The following is a 24,998-nucleotide window of genomic DNA, read 5'->3' as shown; positions in this document are numbered from 1 at the left end:
ACATTTGTAATAAATGGCAGCTGCATTTGATTTCTACTATGCAAAAGGGAGATAAAACTTGAAGGGGAAAAATTGGAAATTCGAAAGAGGAGGGAATTGCAGAAGTAACAAGAAGGGGAAATAAAGTACACTTTGTTAATGTAACACTGAAGGAGAGGGAAGTATCCAAGAAACAGAGGAATATCATGGAAGAAAAGACACAGTTTAAGATAACTGTATCTGGTTATAGATCCTAGGAAGCAATTTTTATGATGGCTTTATAAAGATTGAATATTACAATATACAGACCCCCCAGCTCTGGGTGCCTGAGTGCAGAAAAGTACTTCATTGAGTATAAAATGCACTTTGCCTTTCTCCTGGGTCCCTGCAACTGTGCAGAAATAACTTCTTTCTAACCAGGGCTTCAGTGCAGAGCAGGTGCAGTTCTGGACTTGCTGAAGGCATTCTGCATTTGCTTTCTGATCTTTCTGAGTTGTGTCAAGACTGCCATGATCTCCTGCTGCAGTGCAGTGACCGATTTTTTAGTTGTTGTGCATAGACAGAATAGTGTTTGTTGCCAGAGTGAGGCATATTTTGGCCTTTTCACAATTAGTTATCTCCTCTGTGTTGTAATCCCTTCTTTCTGCCCAATTAATCTTGATACCTTTCCACATACAAAACAAATGTTTAATGCCTCTAGTTAATGTGGCTAACCTGAACTCATGATTTATAAATGACAAATTGAGACCTGCTCACATTCGTTTTCTTTGGAACTTCTTGGACATAATTACTTCTAGATGGAGGAGAGGGTTTGCCATTATTCTCAAAGTATTTATTTTGAAAAAATGTACCAAAATCAGCTCAATTAATTCAAGTGTTCAGTTTAAGAAGTAATTTATATACCAATTAGCAGTAATATTATTTTCTGTGTCAAAAATCACCACAGCAGCTATGTTTAAAACTTGAACAGCTCTTTCATGTTTCTGAAAAACAGTAGTGATTAATGAATTCTAGCAGTATTAAAAAGCTTTTGGTCAAATAAGTTGCAAGTGTCAAGGCCTTGTAAAACTGGACTGATGAATTAATTATACAGCACTATAGCCTTTCTCAATATAACAAAGTAGTAAGAGTTTTCCAAGCTTTAAACGCCATGTTTTGAGTGGTAAAGAAAAACAAAAAAATCCCAAACAAACAAAACCTCAGATTCAAAGCAAGAAAAACTCCCAACATGATGTAATTGTTGCCTACAAGCTTTCTATTGAACTTCTGTCTCCATAAGTTCATGCTTGGAATCCTCCTTTGAGAAGCAGAATTCTGAAGTCATCCCACACAGTGCTTTGGCTCCAATCTGGGTGCATAATACTTGGCACTGATAATCACTTAGTGTACGAAGCTGTGGTTTGTGTTTGTGTTGAGTGATATACCTTGGAGCCAGTTGGGTTCTTGGGGTTGTTTTGTGTACCCACTTCGTGCACTCTTGTTTGTTTTCACAGACAAATGCAGGAAATGAACCAGACATGGAAGATGAACAAGTTTGCTGTGAAGCACTGGAGGTGATGACCCTGTGCTTTGCTTTGATTCCAACGGCACTGGATGCACTCAGTAAAGAGAAGGCGTGGCAGACATTTATTATTGATTTACTATTGCACTGTCACAGCAAGTAAGTTTTGCAATTCAGAATTAATATAAAGCCTAAATGCAGACCTGTGGCTTCAGCCCATCTGAAATTGTGATGTGAAGTATTGGGATAGGTGTTTTCAGAAACCGTCCAGGTGGAAAGTTGTTGTATGTTATTAAACTTGGCTGCCAATGTTTTGTTCTGTTACTGAAGAATTAATTTTATTTTTTTAAGATACTGTTGTTTCATGAATATTCTAAGTTTTCATTGAGAAATTACAGAGATCCAAAATTAGTAGTGTCTTAAGCCCTTCAGTACGTTTTAAAGGGAGTCAGATTATGGTGCTCTCAGATGAATGGGGTCAGAATTTGAGCAGAATTTGTGTTTTGGGGTTTTTGACTTTTCTAGATAAATAGATTGAAAAAATCTTACGTTTAGGAATATTTGCCTTAACGAAAGGATCAATAGTATCATCAGAGCATCTCTATACATTGAACTCTTTGCACACATTGGTGAAACTGTGGAGTGTTACCAGAAATACCCAAGCTTTAAAAGTTTGGTATAGGGTGTTGAATTTTCAGTTTCATTGAAGCTTGCTTGTATCACTCATTGTATAGAAAAGTAGTTCATATTGTCAATACAAGAAGATACTACTGAGCTTGTTTCTCTTATATGCCTGTAAAACCTGTGGTAATTACGATAATCTCACTTAGAATGGTGCAACTGTTCATTGTTACATGATAGAATAGCACAAACATAAGTGCAAACAGAACATTGCTGTGTAAATGAAGATGGTGAAGCTGAACTAAGCTGCTAAGAAGTTCCTCTTCTGAATTAATGTGGAAACAAATCAGTGTTTGCAGTGCAGGGAAAGTTTAGCAAATACCAGGCAGAACTCTGAATATCTTTCCAAAACTATTGTTCTCAAATCTCCTATGCTCAATCAGAGAACAATGTGAGCAGAAATATGCATGTGAGAAAATATTTTTGGTGCACCATAAAAGACAAAGAAGATGACCAAGTTCAGATCTCACAAACAGGATCTTTCTAGAAAAGATCAGATGGCTTGTTTTTTAGTTTGACTGGGAGTTCTGTTTCCTCAGAGCATAACTATGCTACCTCTAAACTGAGAAACAGAATCCAAAATGTTTAATACTAAATGTTAGAGCAGTTTTTCTCCTACAGGGTAATTGATCTTATAGTATTGTCCTCTGATTGCAGGACTGGCTTAGTTAAGAGAAGATAGCCAAGCAGTTAGTTCTAAATAATCCTGGAACCCAGAAGTATTCTGATTTCTGCAAAGTGTTTGGTGGCCACATGTATGTGGCGTAAATACACTAAAATTTCTTTCTGTTGGTGTAAAGCAACGGCACTTACACCCACTGAAGAGACTTTCTGTTAACTAAACAGAAATCTGTGTCCTGGAGCTCTCAATAGGGCAGGATTCAGGTTGCCAGCCTTAAGGGATTTGCTTGACCTCCAGGTGTTCCTCCTGCTGAATGTGAGTTCATTGTGCAGCTCATGTCCTGCGTGCCAGCTCTGTACTGTCATCATGTGTCCAAAACAGCATGAGATGCCTGTGCTCAGGCAGCTGCATCCCTCTCATGATTCCTTAAGAGCTCTTAGATGGTTACAGCTTCACAGAAATGTAATACTTGTGTTCAAACACTGCATACTCCTCAGAAACATAACAGTGTGAGGCCTCTCACATTGTCACATTGGTCACATTTCTCATTTTTCTCATTTATCTATTTTATTCTGCCTTCAAGTGCACAGACATGAGGAGTATCTATGTAATGTGTCCCAAGCAGTTGAAGGATAGTATCTTAAAATAACTTTCTGTGAGCTGTTCTACAAAAACGTTGGCTCAGCAATCAGACCCCATAAAATGTTAATTATTATTAAGAACAAAACAGACCAGCCCCACCCCACAGTCTGCTGCAACTCAGAGCAGAGTAGGAGCACTTGCAAAGATCAGAGAAGGGTGACAAGGGAGATCAAAGCTCTGCAATGAGTTCCATTTGAGGAACAGCTGAATAGCTGGGGGCACTTCATACTGGAAGAGAGATGCATGGTGTGAGGAGAATACTGCAGAGACCCTTAAATCAGAAGTAGCAAAGGGAGAACATATGGAGCTGCATTTCTTTGTGTAAGACCTTGTTGAGCACAACATTTAGCCAGTGCAAACCTTCAGTTTGGAAATGGTTTGAGGGGTTCTTTCATGAACTTGTTCAGTGAGGGCTATGAAATACTGCTCTTGGTAGTCTTCTTGAACCACAGATTGTTAGAAGCTGAGAGAATGTTCTGGAGAAGTGGCACTGCATGATTCCTTCTTCTCGTGCACTTTGCTTTGTGCATGGTATGGGTGCTCAGCCAGGTACATCTTTGCTCTGACCTCAAGGTCATCCTTATGTGGCTTTGAAAGCCCAGTTAACCACACATGAAAAAGTTCTGAAGGGAATAGGATTCTTTGCTGTGCTTTGCACCCTGAATCCATGGGCACAAAACGAAGACAGCCACACCAGACAAACACTGTAGAACTCACTGCAAAACTAAGTTTTTCATATGTTGAGATACTTCCATAAAATCATTCATTCAGTATTCATTTGTAGTCTCTTCCCACACAAAAAGAGTTGTTCCTAACAGTTTTTACATGGCATACTGCTCAGACAATTAATTCTACAACTTGAAAGAAAAGAATCAGCTTTAAATATTTTTTTAAATTGAAGCTTATCCATTCCTGCATTGCTCTAGTGATTGATTAAGTTCTGAGGTGGAAAATTTCCTTTAATTATAGCCACTTGAATTTTCAGGAAGGTCATCATCTCTCACATCTTTCTAATGATAAATTTTGATAACTTCAAAATTACTCAGCAAGCTGCTGCAGTGACACATGAAAGCAGTTTTACTGGAGTATTTCTGGTTTGTCTTACCAGGTACAACTGGTGCTTGATTAGGGAAAAAAAACTATTTAGGATTGCAAATTGTTGTATTGTGCAATAGTTGCTGTCAGTTGCAAAGGTATAGTGGTTAGGTGTTTCTAAGTTTCTTTTTCTTTTACCTTTAAATATTTGATTTGTGGAACAGGTTTTGTAATATAATTCATGCATCTGAAATTTCACTGCAAGGAGAAATAATATAATGGGTAGTGAATAATTAAACTATTCCTGTTTCTTACATTGTGTTTCATTTTAGAAAATGGCATTAAGCAGATAAACACAAATTTAATTAATGTTCCGTTTGGATAGGGAGATTGAATTTAATGTTTCTATTCAATTATTTCCAGAACTGTTCGTCAGATGGCACAGGAGCAATTCTTTTTAATGGCTACCAGGTGTTGCATGGGACAGAGACCTCTCCTTTTCTTCATTACCCTGCTGTTTACTGTTCTAGGGGTAAGTTTTCAGGGATAAATTCTTCAGTATGGGGGTGTCTGTAAAAAGTAATACGGCAAAATACCTGCAAGAAAATACAAATTGCTGTTAATAACAGTCACTAAAATACAGATTGCTTACAACATACAGGCAAGCAGCACAGCTGATTTCCATTTGAGCTAGATCAGGAGAAAAGGGACTCTTTTGCATTTTCTGATAAGAACATGAGCGATAAGCTTTGATGTCTGAATTTGCTCTTTGGTGATTACTAACCTTTAAGTAAAAAAAGAGAGATACCTACAGTTAGTGCCTTCTCCTGTGGGTCCTACCAGGGCTTTTCAGCTCCCCATGCTTATGGCTCTCTTGAACATTTGATCAAAAGTTTTGATTTGGTTTTCTTTTTCCCATTCATGTATAGAAATTGCTACTAAAATAGTTGAGAAGTCATTCATTAGCAGCTAAATACAATTTTAAACTTTTAAAAGGTTAAAAATTAGTCTACACTTGCTTTCTTTTATGTTTACTGTGAGATTTAGGGGAAATACATTGGTTGTTGCACTGTAAGTAGAAGTGTGTATAAATTTTCATTTGCTTTTGGTTTACACAGAGCACTGCAAGAGAGAGAGCTAAGCATTCTGGAGACTACTTCACACTCTTAAGACATCTTCTTAACTATGCTTACAACAGTAATATTAATGTACCCAATGCTGAAGTTCTTCTCAATAATGAAATTGACTGGCTTAAGAGAATCAGGGTAAGTTACAGGATCAGTTTATACCTGATATTTAAGTTTTTGCTGCTTTGTTGTAAACTGCAGTTCTGAACTTAATGTTTTTGCTACTTGGAGTACCTAACTTTCTCTTAAATGGCAGGATGAAGTAAAAAGAACGGGAGAAACAGGTGTTGAAGAAACAATCTTAGAGGGTCACCTTGGAGTAACAAAAGAATTGTTAGCATTTCAGACACCTGAGAAGAAATACCATATTGGTTGTGAAAAAGGAGGTGCTAATCTCATTAAAGTAAGTTCAAGTTTTTTGATCTTTGGAGGGGATTTTTTTGTCTTTGTGAGATTTTAGGGCTGGTTTTTTTGGGGGGAAGGGGTGGATTTTTGTTTGTTTGACCTATAAATAAGTAAAAATAATCTTCACATCTTGTGGGCTGTATCCATAAAAATGCTTTAGATTGGAGCTTAATATTTTCTTCTAAAATATTTTTTAATTGCATGTTTTATTCATAAAGTGTGTTTAACATTCTCATTCTTACTGTATTCCAGTACTTGACAAACGTCACACAAAGATAGTGAGCTAGATACAGGATAGTCCTGTACAGGACTGCTTTCCTTCATTCCCCCTGTAATGTCTTTCCTGCACATGTTCTTAATTAGTGTTATTAATGCTTAGGGCAAGTTTGAACAAATGCATCACATCTGAGCATCTCTTTAATAACACATGTTTTCTTTGTACGTCTAATATTATAAAGCAGGAGTATTGTTTTTTCGGCACTAATTGGTGAAGAGCTTTATAGATAATACTGGTTTTGCAAAAGAAATTTTTTACCAATCAAGAGCAGTACAGATTTATTTTTAACTTTCAGTGGGGAGGTGGGTTTGCAGGGAACCACTTTAGAATGGAGTTCTTCTGTTCTAAATTTAAAAGCTCATTATGGTATTGGTCTCAATTTTGATTCTTGTTTTTTTCTTTCTAAGTACCCTTCTGGTTCTCAGACATTCATTTATGTAATAACCCTTATTCTCTTAGAAAATAACTCCATGGTAACAGGTGATTTATTGTCTTTTTTTCAGGAGTTGATAGATGATTTCATCTTTCCAGCATCTAATGTTTATCTACAGTACATGAGAAATGGAGAATTGCCTGCTGAGCAGGCCATACCAGTCTGTAGTTCACCAGCTACCATTAATGCTGGCTTTGAGCTCCTCGTTGCACTAGCAGTTGGATGTGTGCGAAATCTCAAGCAGATAGTAGACACGTTGACTGAAATGTATTACATAGGTACAGCAATCACTAGTATGTAATACTTTTAATTATCTATTTTCTACTCTTTAATGTGTATATCACATATAGGTTTTGTTTATATTATCCACTGAACCAAATGCTGACTTTTTTAGTTCATGGTTTGTTTGTGGCTACTTTTAGTGTTGCCAAATCAGTTTGCCAGCATAGCCTTTATTTGTTTTTCTTTATGCAGTAAATGTACTGACTTGCATTCCATGGTCGCATCCAAATTCCAGCTCCAGCTGCTTGCACAGCCTGACCCTTCTTGTCCCAGTCTCTGATTTCTCCCCTTTGTCCATACCAGCTCCCAGGAACTTCATTCTGTCTGTGTCTTCTGTCTCATCATTTCAGGCTCTTGCTAACCAATCCCAGACCCTCACCAGGTATCTTCAGCTTAGTTTTAGAGCCTAGAGTTTTAGAGTGTCTTGGTTGCTCACCTGAGTTGTCATCATTGTCCACACACAGACACAGGTCCTCTGTCCTGCTTCTCTTTCTAGTTCTGAACTCATTCTCTGCTTGTCACAGTCGTTTTTCAGGCTCCATTTTGGCCTTGTCTCAGTACAGCTCTGCACTGAAAGACCTTTCTCCCTCTTACTGGAGAAAGATTCTAGTGATTGCAGTCTGTTCAAAAACTTGCAAATAGTGCTTCAAAAGCCAACAGTCAAGTGAAACTTGGGCTAATTTTCACAAGGATGGCAAAAGGCTTGTTTTTAGCACAGATTATTGTTGTCATAAAAAAGTATTTCATAGCGTATTTTCTCCAGCCCTAAAGGGACACTGGAACCATTCTGCTGTAATATTAACCAGGAAAGGGAAAAAAAAAATCAACAGCCACCAAACAAAATCCAAACATCATCAAACCAAGGAAACCCAAGCTCATATAACGAGAAAGGCTGGGAGAGTTGGGGTTGTTCAGCCTGGAGAAAGGAAGACCCCAGGGGTACCTTATTGTGACCTTCATTACTTAAATGTGGCTTATAAGAAAGACAGAGAAAAAGTTTTGTACCAGGGCCTGTAGTTACAGGACAAGAGGCAATGATTTTAAACTGAGAGTAGATTTAGATTGGACACTAGGAAGAAATTCTTCACTATGAGAATTCTGAGACACTGGAACAGATTGCCCAGTTGTGGATGCCTATTCCCAGGAAGTATTCCAGGCCAGGTTGGATGTGGCCCTGAGCAGTCTGGTCTAGTGGAAGATATCCTGGCCCATGGCAGGGGGTTGGACTAGGTGGTTTTTAAAGGTCCTTCCACCCCAACGCATTGTGTGATTTAACAGAGTGTTTTAACTCACAAAGTTTAGCAAAACCATAAGCAACTAAAAATAGTATCCAAAAGGGGAAATTGGCCACTGCCTCTTGAGTAGTTTTGCCACCACCATTGCTTGAATGGTGCTATCAGTGAGTCACTTGAGGTTTTGCAGTCTCTCCCTGTTCAGTTCCATCTCAGATGAATAAATTAAAAGGGCAGCTTTATTGTTTTCCCCCCCGCCTCATCCTTCTTTCTTCACCCTTTTTTATTGGGAAGTAGTGTATTTCTTATCACCTCACAATTAGGGGGATTTCATGGCATTCCCTTCCATTCAAGTGTTTGACAAGCACAATAGAACACCAGATCTCTGTGGTATGTAAGACAGAAGAGAGAACACGTCTGAACTGTTCATGCTCTGGGATTCATATACCAAATCTGCTTGTAAATAAATATGCATGCTCTCTTATATGGGAATTTTTTGTGTTAAAACTGTAGAACAACAGGTTAGCTTAAGTGATCATAAATGTTCTTGAAGAGATGTGAGGGACCTGAGAGAGGAGACTGAGGAGGAAAAAATATATATCACGTTATATAGGTAGCGTTTACTAAAACTGTTTTGCATCCTTGAGGCTTAAGTGAAATACTGTAATTTTTTGAATTATTGTAATTTTTTGAGAGTATTATAATTTTTGAAAGGCTTATAAATTGGTTATGTATTCTGTATTCATTCAGCTGAATTCTTCAGGTAAGAAACTTGCTGGTAGTGAAGAAAGACTTCTGTTTCATATATAAATAGACTAAATTTTTGCATGACCACCTCTTTAGTTATGCAGTGTTAAGATTACAGATAAAGCTGTCCTTCACAGAAGTTGTGTGTTAATTTTAGCATTTCAGTTTTCTGATGGAACATTGTTTTGTATTAAATTGCAGTGTGATTCAAACTAATAATAATTTTATGTAACTGCCCTTAGTACTGCATTGATGTCTTCTTTATTTTATAACAGAGCAGTTCCCTGACCCCATTCTGCTGTTTTCTCTTAGCTTGTGAAGCGCTCACAGAATGGGAGTATCTGCCACCAGTTGGGCCTCGACCGCCAAAGGGATTTGTGGGACTGAAAAATGCTGGTGCCACTTGTTACATGAATTCTGTCATTCAGCAGCTGTACATGATTCCAGCCATTAGGAATGGGATTCTTGCAATTGAAGGCACAGGCAGTGATGTAGATGATGACATGTCTGGGGATGAAAAGCAGGACAATGAGGTAAATTTAATTATATAAAATTACCTAATCTTTAAATTGTAATTCATTTTTTTTATGAAAAGGTTATGATAAATCTCAGTTGCTAATCAATTTGATTTCTACTGATATCTGTGGGGAAAATAGGATAATATATCATACTTAAATAGGTTCACTGCCAGAGGGATACTTCAGAAGATCCAGGTGGCAGGGTTTGCAGAACTCCTCCTCAGGCATTTCTACTGGAAAGCACTGCACCTTATTTCTGCCACCACAACTCTGTTCATGCTAACCAAGACAGTATTTGGGTTTTCAGCTGAGTATGAAACACCTTAGACTGTCAAATTAAAAAAGGGATAAAACTAACTATGGGATGGCTACATGAAAGTGAATTGCATAAATTTTCTGCTTTTCAGAGCAATGTTGACCCACGAGATGATGTGTTTGGTTATCCACATCAGTATGAAGATAAACCAGCACTGAGCAAAACTGAAGATAGAAAGGAGTATAATATTGGAGTTTTGAGGCATCTTCAAGTAATTTTTGGCCATTTAGCAGCTTCCAGGCTACAGTACTATGTACCGAGAGGGTTTTGGAAACAGTTTAGGTAAGTAGAAAATTGAGAATTGATGTTTGTTCATTGGATCCCTGAAGTGCAAAAACTAATCCTAGTAGAATGGCAGTGATGTAAAGAGTAAATTAACAGAAGTTGTGCATCTTTTTCTGCATTTTCACCATTCTGTAGATGTCTGTTAATAAACTAAAATTTAGTAAAGCAGGGTGGTTCTTTCGAATTTTAGCAGTTTTTAATAATGAGACTTTGAATTAAGTATAAAGTTGTACACAAGAGCCTGTTTTTACCTAACAGAAAGTGTCAGGGACAGAACAACAGGTTGTATAGTATATCAAAAACCAGTAATTTGGCTCTTTAAGGAGGAGGGGTTAGAAGCTTGAATAATATTTTTTTCAAAAAGAAATTGTTCGCGAGCAAAACAAAAAATATTTGATACAATGTGCTTTCATTTTCAGACTCTGGGGTGAACCTGTAAATCTACGTGAACAACATGATGCTTTAGAATTTTTTAATTCTTTGGTGGACAGTTTAGATGAAGCTTTAAAAGCTTTGGGCCATCCAGCAATGTTAAGTAAAGTTTTAGGAGGGTCCTTTGCTGATCAGAAGATTTGTCAAGGATGCCCACATAGGTGAGTGTTGGAGATTTTAATCTTTTTTATAGAAAAACAACCCATGCTTGTGTCCTTATAAAAGTAATTAGAGTCAAGAGTGGGCTTTTTGTGTGGGTTTTTTAAGCTAATAGGTTTTGCTACCTTATTTTTTCTACAGCTGAACATTCATTTGTCTACAAGTGTTTTGAAGTACTTAATCATTATTACTTCTACTTCACAGATTGTATGTGAAGCATTGTGTATTGATCAAGGCAGGAAAAGATTTTGCTTTTTCATGTTAAAAGTTAAAACAACTGTAGGAACCAAATACATTTTAGAAAATTTTAATACCTGGCCATCAATTTTTGCTATCTTTGTTTTTCCATAATGTGTATTATGAGCTAAGCCAAGTAGGAATCTTCAGTTCCGATGAGTAAAACTGTTCATACTCACCATGTAAACTGCAATTAAGGACAGTGGTGTAGAAAAGGAATCTTTTTCTTAAGGCTTCTACTGTAGGTAACTTTAAATGTGAATAGTGGAATTCAGCTTTGTATAAGGTGTGTAAGAAACCAGCCCATGCCAAATCAGATGCAAGTCTCTAGCTCACTGTTTAGATGATGGTCCTTGATGAAGTAATAGGGCTCGGTACTGTAAAGTTATAGTTCCCCAGACTTTTTCATCTAACTCTCTTCTTGCAGTGGATGGTTAAAATTGCATTCAAAATTCAGGATAGCCTAATGATTAACTTATTCTTTTTGACATTTAGCTTTTTTTTAATTATTGTGTTTATTTCTATCACTATCAACTAAGAAGTTGACCTTCTTACTGTTCAGATCATGTGGGATTCTTTAACTGTACATGTCTTTGTACATTGCCATTGCAAATTCTCTTTATTTTGAAAGCTGACCATTTCCTTTAGCCTTCAGTTAGCAATTAAAATACTGGAAAAAATGATACAAATGGATTTTTCTCTGGTAATCTTTCAACTTCAATTAACCTAATGTATGAATAAGAAGAATTTGTAGAGTGAACATCTTAGGTTTCATGGGTTAAAATGAGTGACTAGAAGTGAGTTGAAATACTGCAATTTTACTGATTTTACTTAATATGCAGTGCGTAATTAAATGGCAGATCCAGACCAGAAGCAACATGAGTTATCATTCATTCCTGATACTATATTCTATCCTGAAGTATTTTCTGCGGTTTTGGAACTCTTACTGGGTTTGCATAATATTACTATTAATAAAAATGTTACCCTGATTGTAGTTTAGGGAGGAGAAAACTGGTAGTAACTGAACTGTGGCTTTGTGTATGGCAAATTAACAGCCTTTCTGTATTTTTTATAAGTTATTTATTGGATGAATGAATATTGCTGTTGGTTGAAGTGTTTCTAAATATTTATTTATTCAGCCTTTGAATGCTTGATTGCTTATCAGGGAAACAAGTCTTTCAGTGTTACACTGGAATGGATGCGGCTTTTAAAATTTATTCATCACTTCTTTATCTTTAAAAACAAAAAACTGCTTCCAGGATGTATCAACTGGTTGTCTCTCAAGCATTACTGGGTCATTGCTAGAGATTTGTTTGTTGATTGTGTTTAGAACACAGTGTCAAAGCCAGTCATAAACATTCAAAGAGATTTTATGAAGGTGGTGATTCTGGGTCTTCTAGACAGAAAATAAAAAGGCATTTTGTTTGGTTTTTGTGCTGAATTGGCATCTATTTTGAGCTATTGTCTTTAGGTGTGATACAGTATTTGTGTTTATCAGTCTAAATTCCTGACCATAAAAATACAGTGTGTAGATACTGTAATGTAACTGTAGGAAAACTGCAGTAAAAAAGAGTTCAGTTCTTTTACTGCTTACACACTGTAGCACGTGTAAAACATAAAAAGTTGAACACATTCCTACCTTTCTCATACATTGACCTGTTCATTGCTAGGTACGAGTGTGAGGAATCCTTCACAACTCTGAATGTAGATATAAGGAATCACCAAAACCTTCTTGATTCTTTGGAACAGTACGTCAAAGGAGATTTATTGGAAGGTGCAAATGCATATCATTGTGAAAAATGCAACAAAAAGGTAATGATTCCTTATATATTAAGTTTGTGTACAACTGGCATGTTACAGCTGTATAACTTGAGTCTTAGTTCATGTTTGGGGAGAAAAGTCATCCTTTCATTACTCAGTTTAGTATTTGGTGACAGGATATGAATGGAAATTTGAGACCTGGTAACTGTTCATGTCCTTTTTTTAGGTGGATACAGTGAAACGCTTGTTGATTAAGAAGTTGCCTCCAGTTCTTGCAATCCAGTTGAAACGATTTGATTATGACTGGGAAAGGGAATGTGCAATCAAATTCAATGATTATTTTGAATTTCCACGAGAACTGGACATGGAGCCTTACACAGTGGCAGGTGTAGCAAAATTGGAAGGGGATGACGTGAATCCTGAAAATCAGATAATACAAAATGAGCAGTCGGAAAACGAACACTCTGGGAGCACAAAATACAGACTCGTGGGTGTACTTGTGCACAGCGGCCAGGCCAGCGGCGGACATTACTACTCTTACATTATCCAGAGGAATGGTGGAGATGGTGAGAAGAACCGGTGGTACAAATTTGATGATGGAGATGTGACAGAGTGTAAAATGGATGACGATGAAGAGATGAAAAATCAGTGTTTTGGGGGAGAGTACATGGGCGAGGTGTTCGATCACATGATGAAGCGAATGTCCTACAGGCGCCAGAAGAGGTGGTGGAATGCTTACATTCTTTTTTATGAACGCATGGACACGATAGACAAAGACAATGAACTAATAAAATATATTTCAGAAATTACTATCACCACTAAACCCCACCAGATTAAAATGCCCTCAGCCATCGAGCGAAGCGTGCGGAAGCAGAACGTGCAGTTCATGCACAATCGGATGCAGTACAGCCTGGAATATTTCCAGTTCATAAAGAAGTTGCTTACTTGTAATAGTGTCTACCTAAACCCTCCTCCAGGTTAGTATGGTAGTGTGATAATTATGGGTTCATTTCTTGCAAGATGAGTTTTGGTTTGTGTGGCCAAGGATTTATCTAGCCAGTGAAAATTCGGTGTATCCTGCTTTGAATACTCTTGTCCTTCTGGACTTCTGTAGTTAAATATTTCCTGTAAAGTTGTTCATCAGTGATGACTTGCCAGAATATTTAGCAAAAAAATACTTTGATAAACTATCAGCTGTTACTCAGTTGATGTACTAAATCAGAAACTCAAGTTTGAAGGCTCTTTTGTTGAAAACAGTTCCCAAAGGTGAGATGTTGAATTTGTTAGAGGCATATGTTAGCCTCCAGGTACCTGTATTAAAGCTTATATTTTCAAATTATACAATGTAGAAGCTAGAGGCTGTTTTGATCAAGTTTCTTCTAAAACTGGAACAACATGCCAGACAAAATGGTAGTCTGAAATCAGTTAAATTATTAAAAATTGCTTTTACTTTGTCTACATGTGAGTATTCTGATTTTTCTTTAGGACAAGATCATCTGTTGCCTGAAGCAGAAGAAATAACTATGATTAGTATTCAGCTTGCTGCTAGATTTCTCTTCACCACAGGATTTCATACAAAGAAAATAGTCCGTGGGCCTGCTAGTGATTGGTATTTTGTTTTTTAACAACAATTACAATTTTGGAAGTTTGATTTGTTAAAAGATGCCATTTAGCTACATGGTGAAGGTGCACATGAAAAGGGGGGAAAATTTGAATAGAAAATACTGGGAAGAATTTGAGCCTTGAAATATCCTGCTGATCTGAACAACTTCAAATTTTGTTTTGAAACAGAGCTTAACTCTGTCTTTTTGTCTGTCTTTTAAAAAGAATAAAAGAATGGAAGCTGTCACTAGCACAGAACTAACAAGTTATGTTTTCTGACAAATTCAGAATGGTTTTTACATTGTTTTAGTAGTTTTAAACAAAGCTCTTTACAAGCCATTGTTGCATCTTATATTTGAATTCTGTTTATGAAATGTATATAGTCTCTGAGACACTGTTGGCAGAGTACTTTATGTACATTGCTATGTACAAATCCAGACTGTGACAGACAGTCCCATCTTACTCGTTTTAGTCCTTCAGCTGAGTTATTCTCTGCTAGGGAGAGGAGTGTGGGTTACTACTGGTCAGATTGGAGAGAAAAATCTGGTATTTCTGGCCAGTAGTTTACCAGGTACTAGTAAGTAGTTGTGTAATAATGGCGAATTCATACCCCCAGCAGCAATTTCCAGAGTACCTTAAGTTACTCATTTTAAGAGATCAAGAAGAGTTCAAATATGCTGGTGAAAGGACAGGGTAATGCAAGGCCCTCTCTGAAGCAGATATTTTAGTCTTTGGGTATTGGCTTTTCATTTTGTGAATTTTTTTAAAGATCTCTAAATGAGACTATAAATTCTTGTTAGGTTACAGATTTAGTTGTGTGTTGTATACACAGTTATGAAGTCCACCTGTGTTCTCTACTGCTCACCTTCTCCCCCAGTTTCAGTACAGAGAGGATGGTGGCTGCCAAAATAGGACCTGCTTTGAGGAGTAGTTAGGGGGTATAATGCTATCTTAATTCTTATAGGTGATAGAAGTAAAATGCTACAGTGAAGTGTTAGGTTTTTAATTTTTAATTAATTCCATGTCTGATTGCTCATAAGAGTATGATTATAAGAACAACAATTATGTGATTAGAATAATTTTGTAAACAAAAATGTTTGGGGGATCATCTTTAACATATAGTTTCTTCAAACTCTGCTAAAGATCTTGTCTGCCAAAATTCACTAAAAATTCTTCATTTGGTCATAACTGTGTCATCTCCTGTTTCAGGTATGATGCCCTGTGCATCCTGCTCCGTCACAGCAAGAATGTACGCTTTTGGTTTGCACACAACGTCCTTTTTAATGTTTCAAACCGCTTCTCTGAGTATCTCCTGGAATGCCCCAGTGCAGAAGTGAGGGGTGCATTTGCAAAACTTATAGTATTTATTGCACATTTTTCATTGCAAGACGGACCATGTCAATCACCTTTTGCCTCTCCTGGACCTTCCAGTCAGGTATTTAATTTTCTAATGAAAAGCTTTTGAAACTTATTCTTACTTCTTCATTATAAGCATTTATTGTAAAGTAAACTCTGGAGCAGATGCATCAGTGATGGCTAGGAAGCTGTGCAGCCCATTCTGCATTATGAAACAGGATGTAACTCAACCAGTTAGAGAGCTGCTGTCAAGGGTTCAGTGTCCCCTCAGTTGTAAATCTCTGTGAAGGCTCAGTGGGAGCTTTGAGCTGGGAGTGCGAAATATGAAAAAAAAAGCAGTGGCTATTTTAGTGAAGTAATGTCTAGGGAACTGTAAAACAAACAACCCCCACAAACAAACAAACACACTAAGCTGAAAACCTGCAGGAGTTCCCTAAGTTTTAATCCCATGTATCTTGCAACAGAAAAATTGTCAAGAATTGTAACTCAGTGTGGGAGTAGACAGTGAATTGCCTGATTTTACACACTTGGAGTTGACAAGCAATAACAAAAAAGTTTGCATATTACTGTGATATTTGTGACAACAGTGTTTTTATTTGGACTCTATTAAAAAAAAACCCAGCTTTTTGAGCCTTTGATTTATCATGTTTTAATGCCCTTTTTGCTTACATGGTCCCACTTACCTTCTCAGAATGTTTTCATTACTGCGTCCAGCAAAAGAATTTGTTAAGAATTCAGTTAAATCTCCATAGGCTTAGGAAATGCTCTGTGTTGCGAGGTATTTGAGATACACCTGTAGAGGTGATTTTGGTTGTCTGTAAAGTTAACAGTGGAATTGCACGTGTGTTTCTTGAGTATTTATACCTATCTGCTATTGGAAAAAAAGCCTAGATAAAAGTTTCTTTAGCTGCATGATTTCTTTGACTGACACAGTAGTGAGTGATGGGAGTCTTGCTCCCTGTCTGCGTCGTCTTTTCTGTGTGAGACACAGAAGATTGACCAGTTACTGGTACTTTGGAGCTTGTATAAATCTCATACCTTTTAACCAGTTTTGTTTTCTGTCATAGTAAAAAGTAGAAACTAAATAAAGATATGATCGATTCAGCCACTAACAGTAGAACTTTTTTTCTGTTTCTGTAGGCTTACGATAACTTAAGTTTGAGTGATCACTTACTGAGGGCGGTACTGAATCTTCTAAGAAGGGAAGTATCTGAACACGGGCGCCACTTGCAGCAGTATTTCAATCTGTTTGTGATGTATGCCAATCTAGGTAAGCAAATTGCTTTAACTGATGAACTGTAATAAACTGGGGCTTTATTGATGATCCAGTTACAGAGGTAACAGCAGGAGGATCCAGTTTTCCATCCTTAGGCAGATTATTATAGTTATATGTCATATAAATGCTCCCTAGCATCTGTGTTCTTCATCTTTGGAGTTTGAGGCTTCAGTCTCCCTATCATCCATGGAAGATAAACATGAAAAGCTTGGAGCAGTAAAACAGTGTCCTGCTGAGAAAGGGTGGAGGTGAAATATTGTAAAATACTAGACCATTGCTGTTTGTCAGCTCATGGAGAAGTAGACAATTTTAAAGGAACTTAATTTCCTATCTCTAAAATTAATCTAGACAATTGTGCTAATTTAATTACACCTGTGATGTGTGTTGCTTTCATATACTTTGCCTACCAAAGCATTCTCTGTCTGGCAGGTTTGTGTCATGACCTGAGAGTAGAAATAGTGTCATGGCAGAGAAGAGATGCAATTCTTCTGCTCCAGCTTCTCTTTTCTTCTTCAGTAGCTTTTTATAGTCAGCGCAGTTCTGAGTAGGAGAGCACTCAGAGGCCAGATAGAAAAATATAATTTTATTTGTGGGTCTGATAGTTATCACAATCTACCCTGCAGAGATAAACCTGCAATAAGCAGTTGTCCTTGTCTTACTACTGTTACCTGAAGGCTTCTGTATGGATGTAGAGTTCATTCAGCAAAAACCACAATAGCATCATTCCTGCATTCTGTGAGATTAAATTGTCTGATATTTTGAGAAATCAAATAGTAGATTGTTCACATCAAAGCAAGAGATCAGTTCTACAGAGGATGCAACTACAAAACTATCTAGCGTAATCAGAAAAAATGCCACTAAAAAAGCACTTACACTCCTTATCAGAAAAATGGAAGGTAAGGTCTGGTTGTATTTCAGAATAAGAAAGGACTTGGAAATGTGTGAAAAACCATTACTTTAAAGCAAAATAAGAAACAGAATGCAAGAAATTATGTAGTGAATTTCCTGGTGAGTACTTGCATAGTACATGCTAGGCATTCTTGCAGTAAAACCAGGTGTAGGTTTGGATGTTTTGGTTGGTTGGGGTTTTGCAGGTTTTCTTATTTATTTTGTCACTTAATTTACATTTATTACATTGTGGCACAGTTGAAAATGTCTCAAGTTTGTGGTTGATGTATCTAGAACATGATAGAGAAATAACAAAATACATTGTGGAGGTTATTTTTCCTATCCTGAGCCTCACAATAAAAGGATTAATTTATTGTCCAAAAGACTTCTCTGAGGCTTTGCTATTAACACAGATGATACTTGTGCGTTGTTTAAGTGCCAGCGAGCACTGTGAAGAAATTGTAGTAATTTGCAACTCTCCTTCTATATGATTTTTCATCTGTGTGTAATTTTCTTGTGCATCTTTATTGATTTGATTATTTTTTTCCCTGGAAGGTGTAAATGAGGGTTTAATAGAATCCAAGAACAAAAAAGTTGCGAGTCATGTAAACTCTTGTTATTTTCCTTTTAAAAAAATCCTAAAAATATTTTCAGTGCCAGAAATAAGACTTTTTGTTTCCTCCCTACCCCATAAAGGTGTAGCAGAGAAGACACAACTTCTGAAACTAAATGTTCCTGCAACCTTCATGCTTGTGGCTCTGGATGAAGGTCCAGGCCCGCCAATTAAATACCAGTATGCTGAGCTGGGGAAGCTGTACACCGTGGTGTCACAGCTGATCCGCTGTTGCAACGTCTCGTCGCGGATGCAGTCTTCTATCAATGGTACAGTGAATTTGAACTTTGCTTTAGGTCCGCTGACTAAATCAGGAAATGTCTTTTTGTGCATGTTTAGCTATTATTTATAAAGTGGATCAGCTGGAAAGTGTTTTCCTTTTACGTTTAGCAGCTCCTTTCATTTAAAGAAATAAATCTGTTTGTCATAAGCAAAACTAATTCATTGTACTAAAAAGACCAAGACAGAAATCTGTTCTGTATTTTGTGCTGCTTGACATATTCCTTAAAAATGCAGGGAAATAATTAGTAAAGTAGGAGGCTGTTCATTACAAAATAGTAATGCTTTTAGAATAGTTTAAGTCCATTGTAAAGAGTTGTCCAAAGATGTTTTTATCCTGAGTAGGTGATAAGAAAATAGACTACAGAAATAATCTGTACAGGAAATACACCACACCAGGTTTTGATGTAACTGATAGTGCTTACCATTGAAGAGATGTTGCATTGTTTTGGGTAGCTCTTGAATATGATTTGATGCTTGTTCACACTCAAGACAGCAAACAGAAGCCAGTACTTCAATTTATAAAAGATAACGCATCAGCTAGAAATAGATTAACCACAGTGTAAATCATTAACATTTCCAGTAGCTGAATAGAGTGCAGTTATTTTTGAGGAATGGTGACATGATATTGGGCCATGTGGACTTTATAGCCTGTATCTGTACACATTCTGTTAAGCATATTTTAGAAAACCTAATTAGAAATCTGTAGAGAAGCTATTTAATGGCAAACTCATTACAGCTTGATGTGTCAGGCTATAAAGTCAATAAGCTAGACTGTGCTATAGTGAGATTAATGAACTGAAAATTTTACTGGGCTATAATAAGCTCCAGAATCATATGGCAGTGTTGGTTGGGTTTTTTTCTAGTGCATTTCTTGAAGCTTAAAGTGAAAAGATATTCTAGTTGTGAAAAATAGTTGTTTATTCATTATATTCATAATATTGTACTAAAAAGATTATTTACATGAACTTTACTTTGGCTACTAATTATGATTACTATTTGCATAATAAAGTTATTTTTTGCTTCAGCTTATGAAGCTAGAAAAATTCTCCCTAGTCTTCTGGGCATCTTCAAACAATAATTCGAAACACTGCTAAATTTAGGAACATCAGGAGCAAATCAGCATTCTTTCAGTACACAAAACGAAGCTGACTAAATAAGATACATTAATTACAAAAGTATATTTTTTCTCTACACTCTAGAGATTCAGATGGGACTGTTCTAACATAGATTTTCTTCTAAACACTTCTGCATTGTCTTGTGAAGTAAACAGACGTTGTGTCCTTAAAGTATGACTTAGGCTGTGTTACACAAGCAGTGAGGTAGATAAATGTAGGAGATGAGAGTATTTCTCGGAATCTCAGTGATTTCTCCTCTTGCATGTGAACATGTGTCTCCAGCTATTCTGCTTGGACTGTCACTGCATAATCTTATCACAGAGGGAGAAGTAGATCTCCCAGGCAGCAAGTGTCAAGCCTCACAAACATAAAAATTAGTTATTTCATACTGCTTTTTTTTTTGCCAAAGAAGGTCAGCTGCTAAGGAGGGTTTGTGTTTTTTCTCCATCTGTGTTTTTTGATGAGTTACTCCAGTGTATTCTGGAGTGTCTACACTGGAGGTACTTCAGCATCTTTTAATCTGTAATAACTATTTGTTCCAGGTAATCCCCCACTTGCCAACCCTTATGGTGATCCTAATTTATCTCAACCTATAATGGCACTTCAGCAGAACGTAGCAGACATTCTGTTTGTGAGAACTAGTTATGTAAAGAAAATTATTGAAGATTGCAGCAACTCTGAAGAGACCATCAAGTTGCTTCGTTTCTGCTGTTGGGAGAATCCTCAGTTCTCTTCCACAGTCCTCAGTGAACTGCTTTGGCAGGTAAAAATAAAAGGCTAGGAGGAGAAAGACTGGGAATAAAAATATGGATGATTCTGCATTTATATGTAAGAATGTTGTATTAAATACTGAATAGGTGCTTGATAAATAAACTTTCCTCATGATGACATCCTCTGTCAGTATTTACAGTCTTAGGTCTGTACAGCACATTGGAAGCGCTGTGGGAAGTGCTTTATGAATTTAGGGAAGCAATCAACCTTTGACAAGTCAGGAATGATGTGTTAAGGGTGGAAAGTAGACTGAGGTAGTCTTTGCGTGTTTCAAGAGCATCTGCTAAAACTTTCTGTCATTATCCATAAAAGAGATTTGTAGATGACATGGGAAGTTGGAATATTTTCCTAAGATGTCCCTTGTATTTATTTCAAGTTTGTTCATAAGGTTTTTTTACAAGTCTGCAGAGCATATTTGGCTTCAGACTCAGCAAAGAATCTTTGATACTGTCTTATATTTCCATTTTAATCTCTGTAAGGTCAGTTACATTTTTCCACTCCGAATGAAATCCTTTATTTCGGGTAGCCCATCTTTATATTTGCACTTTTTTTTTTTTTTCATGTAACATCACGCTTTTCTATGTCCCTTTGTTTGACACTTGAAAGAAAAATAATAAAAAATACTTTATTGATACTTTGCTAGCCACATATTTTACATTTTAGGATAACCTGTGAAGACAGCCTTTGTATATATTGCCTAAAAGTAGCAATATCAATGAAAAGTGCCATTATTAAATTTCGCTTTTCTAAAGGCATTTTTAAGGTATTTTCTTCAGCATATCATGCTTGGGGCTTCAGATCAGCTGTGTCAGAAAGTCATAAGCATTTTGTTCTTTACAGAACCTACTGTATTTAAAAACAAAACAAATCAAACAAAATTGTAGTCCTCAAAATTCCTGACACAGCCAACACTTTCTAGAAAAGAAGTATTATAAAAGAGGTATTGAAATATCCTTTGAATAACAGTAAACTTTAAATGAATTGTGTTCTTGTATTTCACTGTGTAAGCTGCCTGACTCAAGGAATACTTTCTTGTGTTCTCTACATCTTCACTTTTTAGGTTGCATATTCATATACATACGAGCTTCGACCTTATTTGGATCTGCTTCTGCAAATCCTGTTAATTGAGGACTCTTGGCAAACTCACAGGTCAGTATTTACCTGTCCTTTCATAATTCAATATTGTTCTGTACTGATTGTTTTTCTAGTGGTTCTGTTGTTAATCCTTTCAATAGGTTTGTTTTCAATAGGTATTAAATCAAAATTCACAAATAAAGAAATTTTTTTGTGTTTTTATCTGAAATTCTGAGATAAGTACAGTTTTTCACCTTCCTTACTCTTGAGAAGTTTGCTATAAAGCCAGGATTTCTCACATACAAGAGGATGTGCTGTTTAGGTTAATCTCAGTTGGTCTTCTCTGTGAAGCGCTCAGATTAATTCATGGAAACATCCCCTTTAGGTTGGTCAGAGACAGGCTGGGCTTGCTCAGGAGCACATTAGATGTAGGAGTGGTGCCAAGACAAGCATAAAGTGTGGATGTGGCAGAAAAGAATTATTTCATGTGTAGGTATTTCTGTATGATCAGCCTTCAAGAGAACTGTAGCTTCAGTGTATTACATATTAATCCAGTTTAAAACTTATTTTTATATGTCTACAAAATAAGACTTTTAAAGGTTATTAAAAATTGTAATAACTGCAAATACTGTTTGTGAGAATTTTTCAGAAGTTTAATATAAAAATAGTAGGTGAGATAACACAAATGTCATCAATGTGCTACCGGTCAGTGTTGCAAAATGTCAGTTTCATAATAAGCAGTTATAGGTAGTATAGGATTTACTAAATCATTTCCTACTGTGTCTCATAGGACATTTCAAGTACTGTGAGTGAGAGCAGACTTTCTGGTTATGGGAGCAGACTCCTGTCCTTAGCTGTGGAAGCAGACTGCTCATTTAGGATGCTACCAATTGCCTGGGCTTATTTTAGGAGGGACTCAAAGGAGTTGGTCTGGCTTAACCACACTCCCAAGATACGATGACTGACTTGTAGGGATTTTGTAATTTCTTTATGGAATTTCCTATGCATATGTAATGCAGTTAGTTTATATTATCTTCTTGATAAACAAATAATCCCATGAGGTAAGTCCACAGAATGCTGGAGGATGGGCTACTTTAGTACATATGAAGTAAAATAACTAATTTTTAGGGTTGAACTGCAGGTGAGAAATCATGGAAGTGGTTGTTGAGGATAATACTGTGTTTGGAATAGCAGGGTGTGAAGGAGGTGTAATGCTGTGGTGTGGTTTCCCTGGAGAATTATATCACTCCATGTTCCATTGCAGTGTCAGGAGCAGCACTGCTCTATAGAATTGTGTTAGGCTTCCACAGAAGGTGTTAAATGGCCAGCTCCAGTCATCCACTGCTTCTGCTGCCACTTCTGTCCATAGCTTGAAGTCTCTGCCATGTTCTTGGTTTTGCTGTAATAGCCAGAGAGTTCTGATGATCCTTGTCTTCTCTTTCAAAAAAAACCCAACAAACCCGAAACCCAAGAAACCACCACAAAACAGTGAAATTGTCCATTGTAAATGGTGTCTTGTAACTTCTGGAAAGCGAGTGTGATCTGACCTTGGGCAGTGTGCATCCCTTGGGGCAACTTGTCCTCTGGTACTGCAAGATCACTGCTGCTGGCCCTTGGCATCAGACCCACTCTCTTAAATTTCTCTTAATTTGACAGGTTCAAGTACCAAGTTTGGAATGGTACAAGTGCCATTAAGTTAAATTAACTGAAGTAAAACTTGTCATTGCTTTACAGATGGAGCTGGGCTATGAGGAAAGAGGGCATTTGCTTTTGCTGCCATGAATGTAGCTCTGTGAGATGGCAGTGTGGGTTCTGTGCTCCCTCTGACTTTTTTCCAAGGCCAGAAGTATGTCAGTTCTCAGTTTTTGCACAGTTTCAGGGTAGCAATTAATTCCTCTGCCCGGTTCAAGAGCAGAAGGCGCAGAAACTGGGCTTAGTTCCAGGGAATGCCCAAGTCCCTTATCCCATGCACAGATATGTACCATTCATTCCCCTTTGGAGGAGCTGTATGTAAAAGGGTGTCTTTGAGAAGCATAACTGAGTGTAAGTAACCACTTGGTTGAGGATTTAACTGTTCCAATTCTGTAAGGACCTACTGGGTTAACAGGGCTGATTTGTAAATGCAGTAGATACTTTAATAATAAAATTAAACAGTTAAAGTTGATTTCTGTGACTAGAATTGATCATACTTACGGTTTTTTATACATCTTGTTCAGTAATATGTATAGCATGTTTAGTAATTTTTAAACTAAGTTATATATACAACATGTCAGGTTAATTTTCTGATATTAAAAAACCACCAGAACATCAACCATCCCTTTTATAATTACATTGTATTTGAAGCCTTAATTCAAATGCAAAAACTTTTTGACACTTAAAGTTTTGTTGTTGTTTTTGTTTGTTTTTTTGTAGGATTCACAATGCACTTAAGGGAATCCCAGATGACAGGGATGGACTCTTTGACACCATTCAGCGCTCGAAGAATCATTATCAGAAAAGAGCTTACCAGTGTATAAAGTGCATGGTAGCTCTCTTTGGCAACTGCCCTGTAGCTTACCAGATCCTTCAGGTGATACCGTTTTTTCTGTTTCTTGCTGCTTTTTTCCCACTTCTGTGTTCAACAAAAACCAAAACAAACCCCACCATTATTCAGTTTTTAACACCTCGATTAAATTACAACTTCCATGGACAGCTCATTCGAGCCTTCTGTATGAGAAGGTCATTATAAGGGATTGAAAGTAGTCTGGTTAAATTCACACTCATTTGCAGCTGTGGTGCAGCTGCAAATCTGCAGACTTAATTTCAAACTTGGAGTTTTCTTTGGGGAAAAAAGGATATTTGTGTTTCCTTTAAACAGTAGCAGATAAATTGGTAGTCTCTGACAGCTGATGTATAGGAAAGGAAAAATACTTCTGTTTTCAACAACAGTGGAAATAATTGTGAATTGTTCATTTTCAATCTGCAGAGCAATGGAGATTTGAAGAGAAAATGGACCTGGGCAGTGGAATGGCTTGGAGATGAGCTGGAGCGCAGACCTTACACGGGCAATCCCCAATACACCTACAATAATTGGTCTCCACCAATACAGAGCAATGAAACATCAAATGGCTACTTCCTAGAGAGGTCACACAGTGCTAGAATGACTCTTGCAAAGGCTTGTGAACTCTGTCCAGAGGAGGTAAAGAATTAAATTATTTGACTTTCAGTTAAGAAATTTAGTTTAGTGCTTCTGTAAATAATTAACCTTAGTTACAGTCTCCACTCAGTTAAGAGATACATTTCATATGTACTTTATAAGTATGGATTTATATTTTTATTTTTCAGATTTTATTACTATTCCTATAGATACC

General features: G+C 36.9%; 1 protein-coding gene across 1 annotated transcript in view; it reads left to right on the top strand.

Moving 5' to 3' along the window:
• The window catches only part of LOC130253437 (probable ubiquitin carboxyl-terminal hydrolase FAF-X), a 35,036-nt gene that overhangs the window by 7,950 nt on the left and 2,088 nt on the right, over positions 1 to 24,998 (top strand). Inside the window, exons 2-19 of the mRNA XM_056492015.1 lie at positions 1,396 to 1,639; positions 4,884 to 4,992; positions 5,579 to 5,725; positions 5,844 to 5,990; positions 6,773 to 6,995; positions 9,276 to 9,496; positions 9,889 to 10,079; positions 10,502 to 10,675; positions 12,581 to 12,722; positions 12,898 to 13,648; positions 14,157 to 14,280; positions 15,483 to 15,708; positions 16,770 to 16,899; positions 18,490 to 18,675; positions 20,346 to 20,566; positions 21,635 to 21,723; positions 24,061 to 24,217; positions 24,614 to 24,826. Of these exons, the coding sequence (XP_056347990.1) occupies positions 1,396 to 1,639; positions 4,884 to 4,992; positions 5,579 to 5,725; positions 5,844 to 5,990; positions 6,773 to 6,995; positions 9,276 to 9,496; positions 9,889 to 10,079; positions 10,502 to 10,675; positions 12,581 to 12,722; positions 12,898 to 13,648; positions 14,157 to 14,280; positions 15,483 to 15,708; positions 16,770 to 16,899; positions 18,490 to 18,675; positions 20,346 to 20,566; positions 21,635 to 21,723; positions 24,061 to 24,217; positions 24,614 to 24,826 (3,695 nt within the window). The remainder of the gene's footprint in view (positions 1 to 1,395; positions 1,640 to 4,883; positions 4,993 to 5,578; positions 5,726 to 5,843; positions 5,991 to 6,772; positions 6,996 to 9,275; positions 9,497 to 9,888; positions 10,080 to 10,501; positions 10,676 to 12,580; positions 12,723 to 12,897; positions 13,649 to 14,156; positions 14,281 to 15,482; positions 15,709 to 16,769; positions 16,900 to 18,489; positions 18,676 to 20,345; positions 20,567 to 21,634; positions 21,724 to 24,060; positions 24,218 to 24,613; positions 24,827 to 24,998) is intronic.

Source organism: Oenanthe melanoleuca, chromosome 1 (genome assembly GCF_029582105.1).
Source record: "Oenanthe melanoleuca isolate GR-GAL-2019-014 chromosome 1, OMel1.0, whole genome shotgun sequence".
NCBI lineage: Eukaryota > Metazoa > Chordata > Aves > Passeriformes > Muscicapidae > Oenanthe > Oenanthe melanoleuca.
Note: the sequence above shows the minus strand (reverse complement) of the source record. Positions and strands in the feature narration are given on the sequence as shown.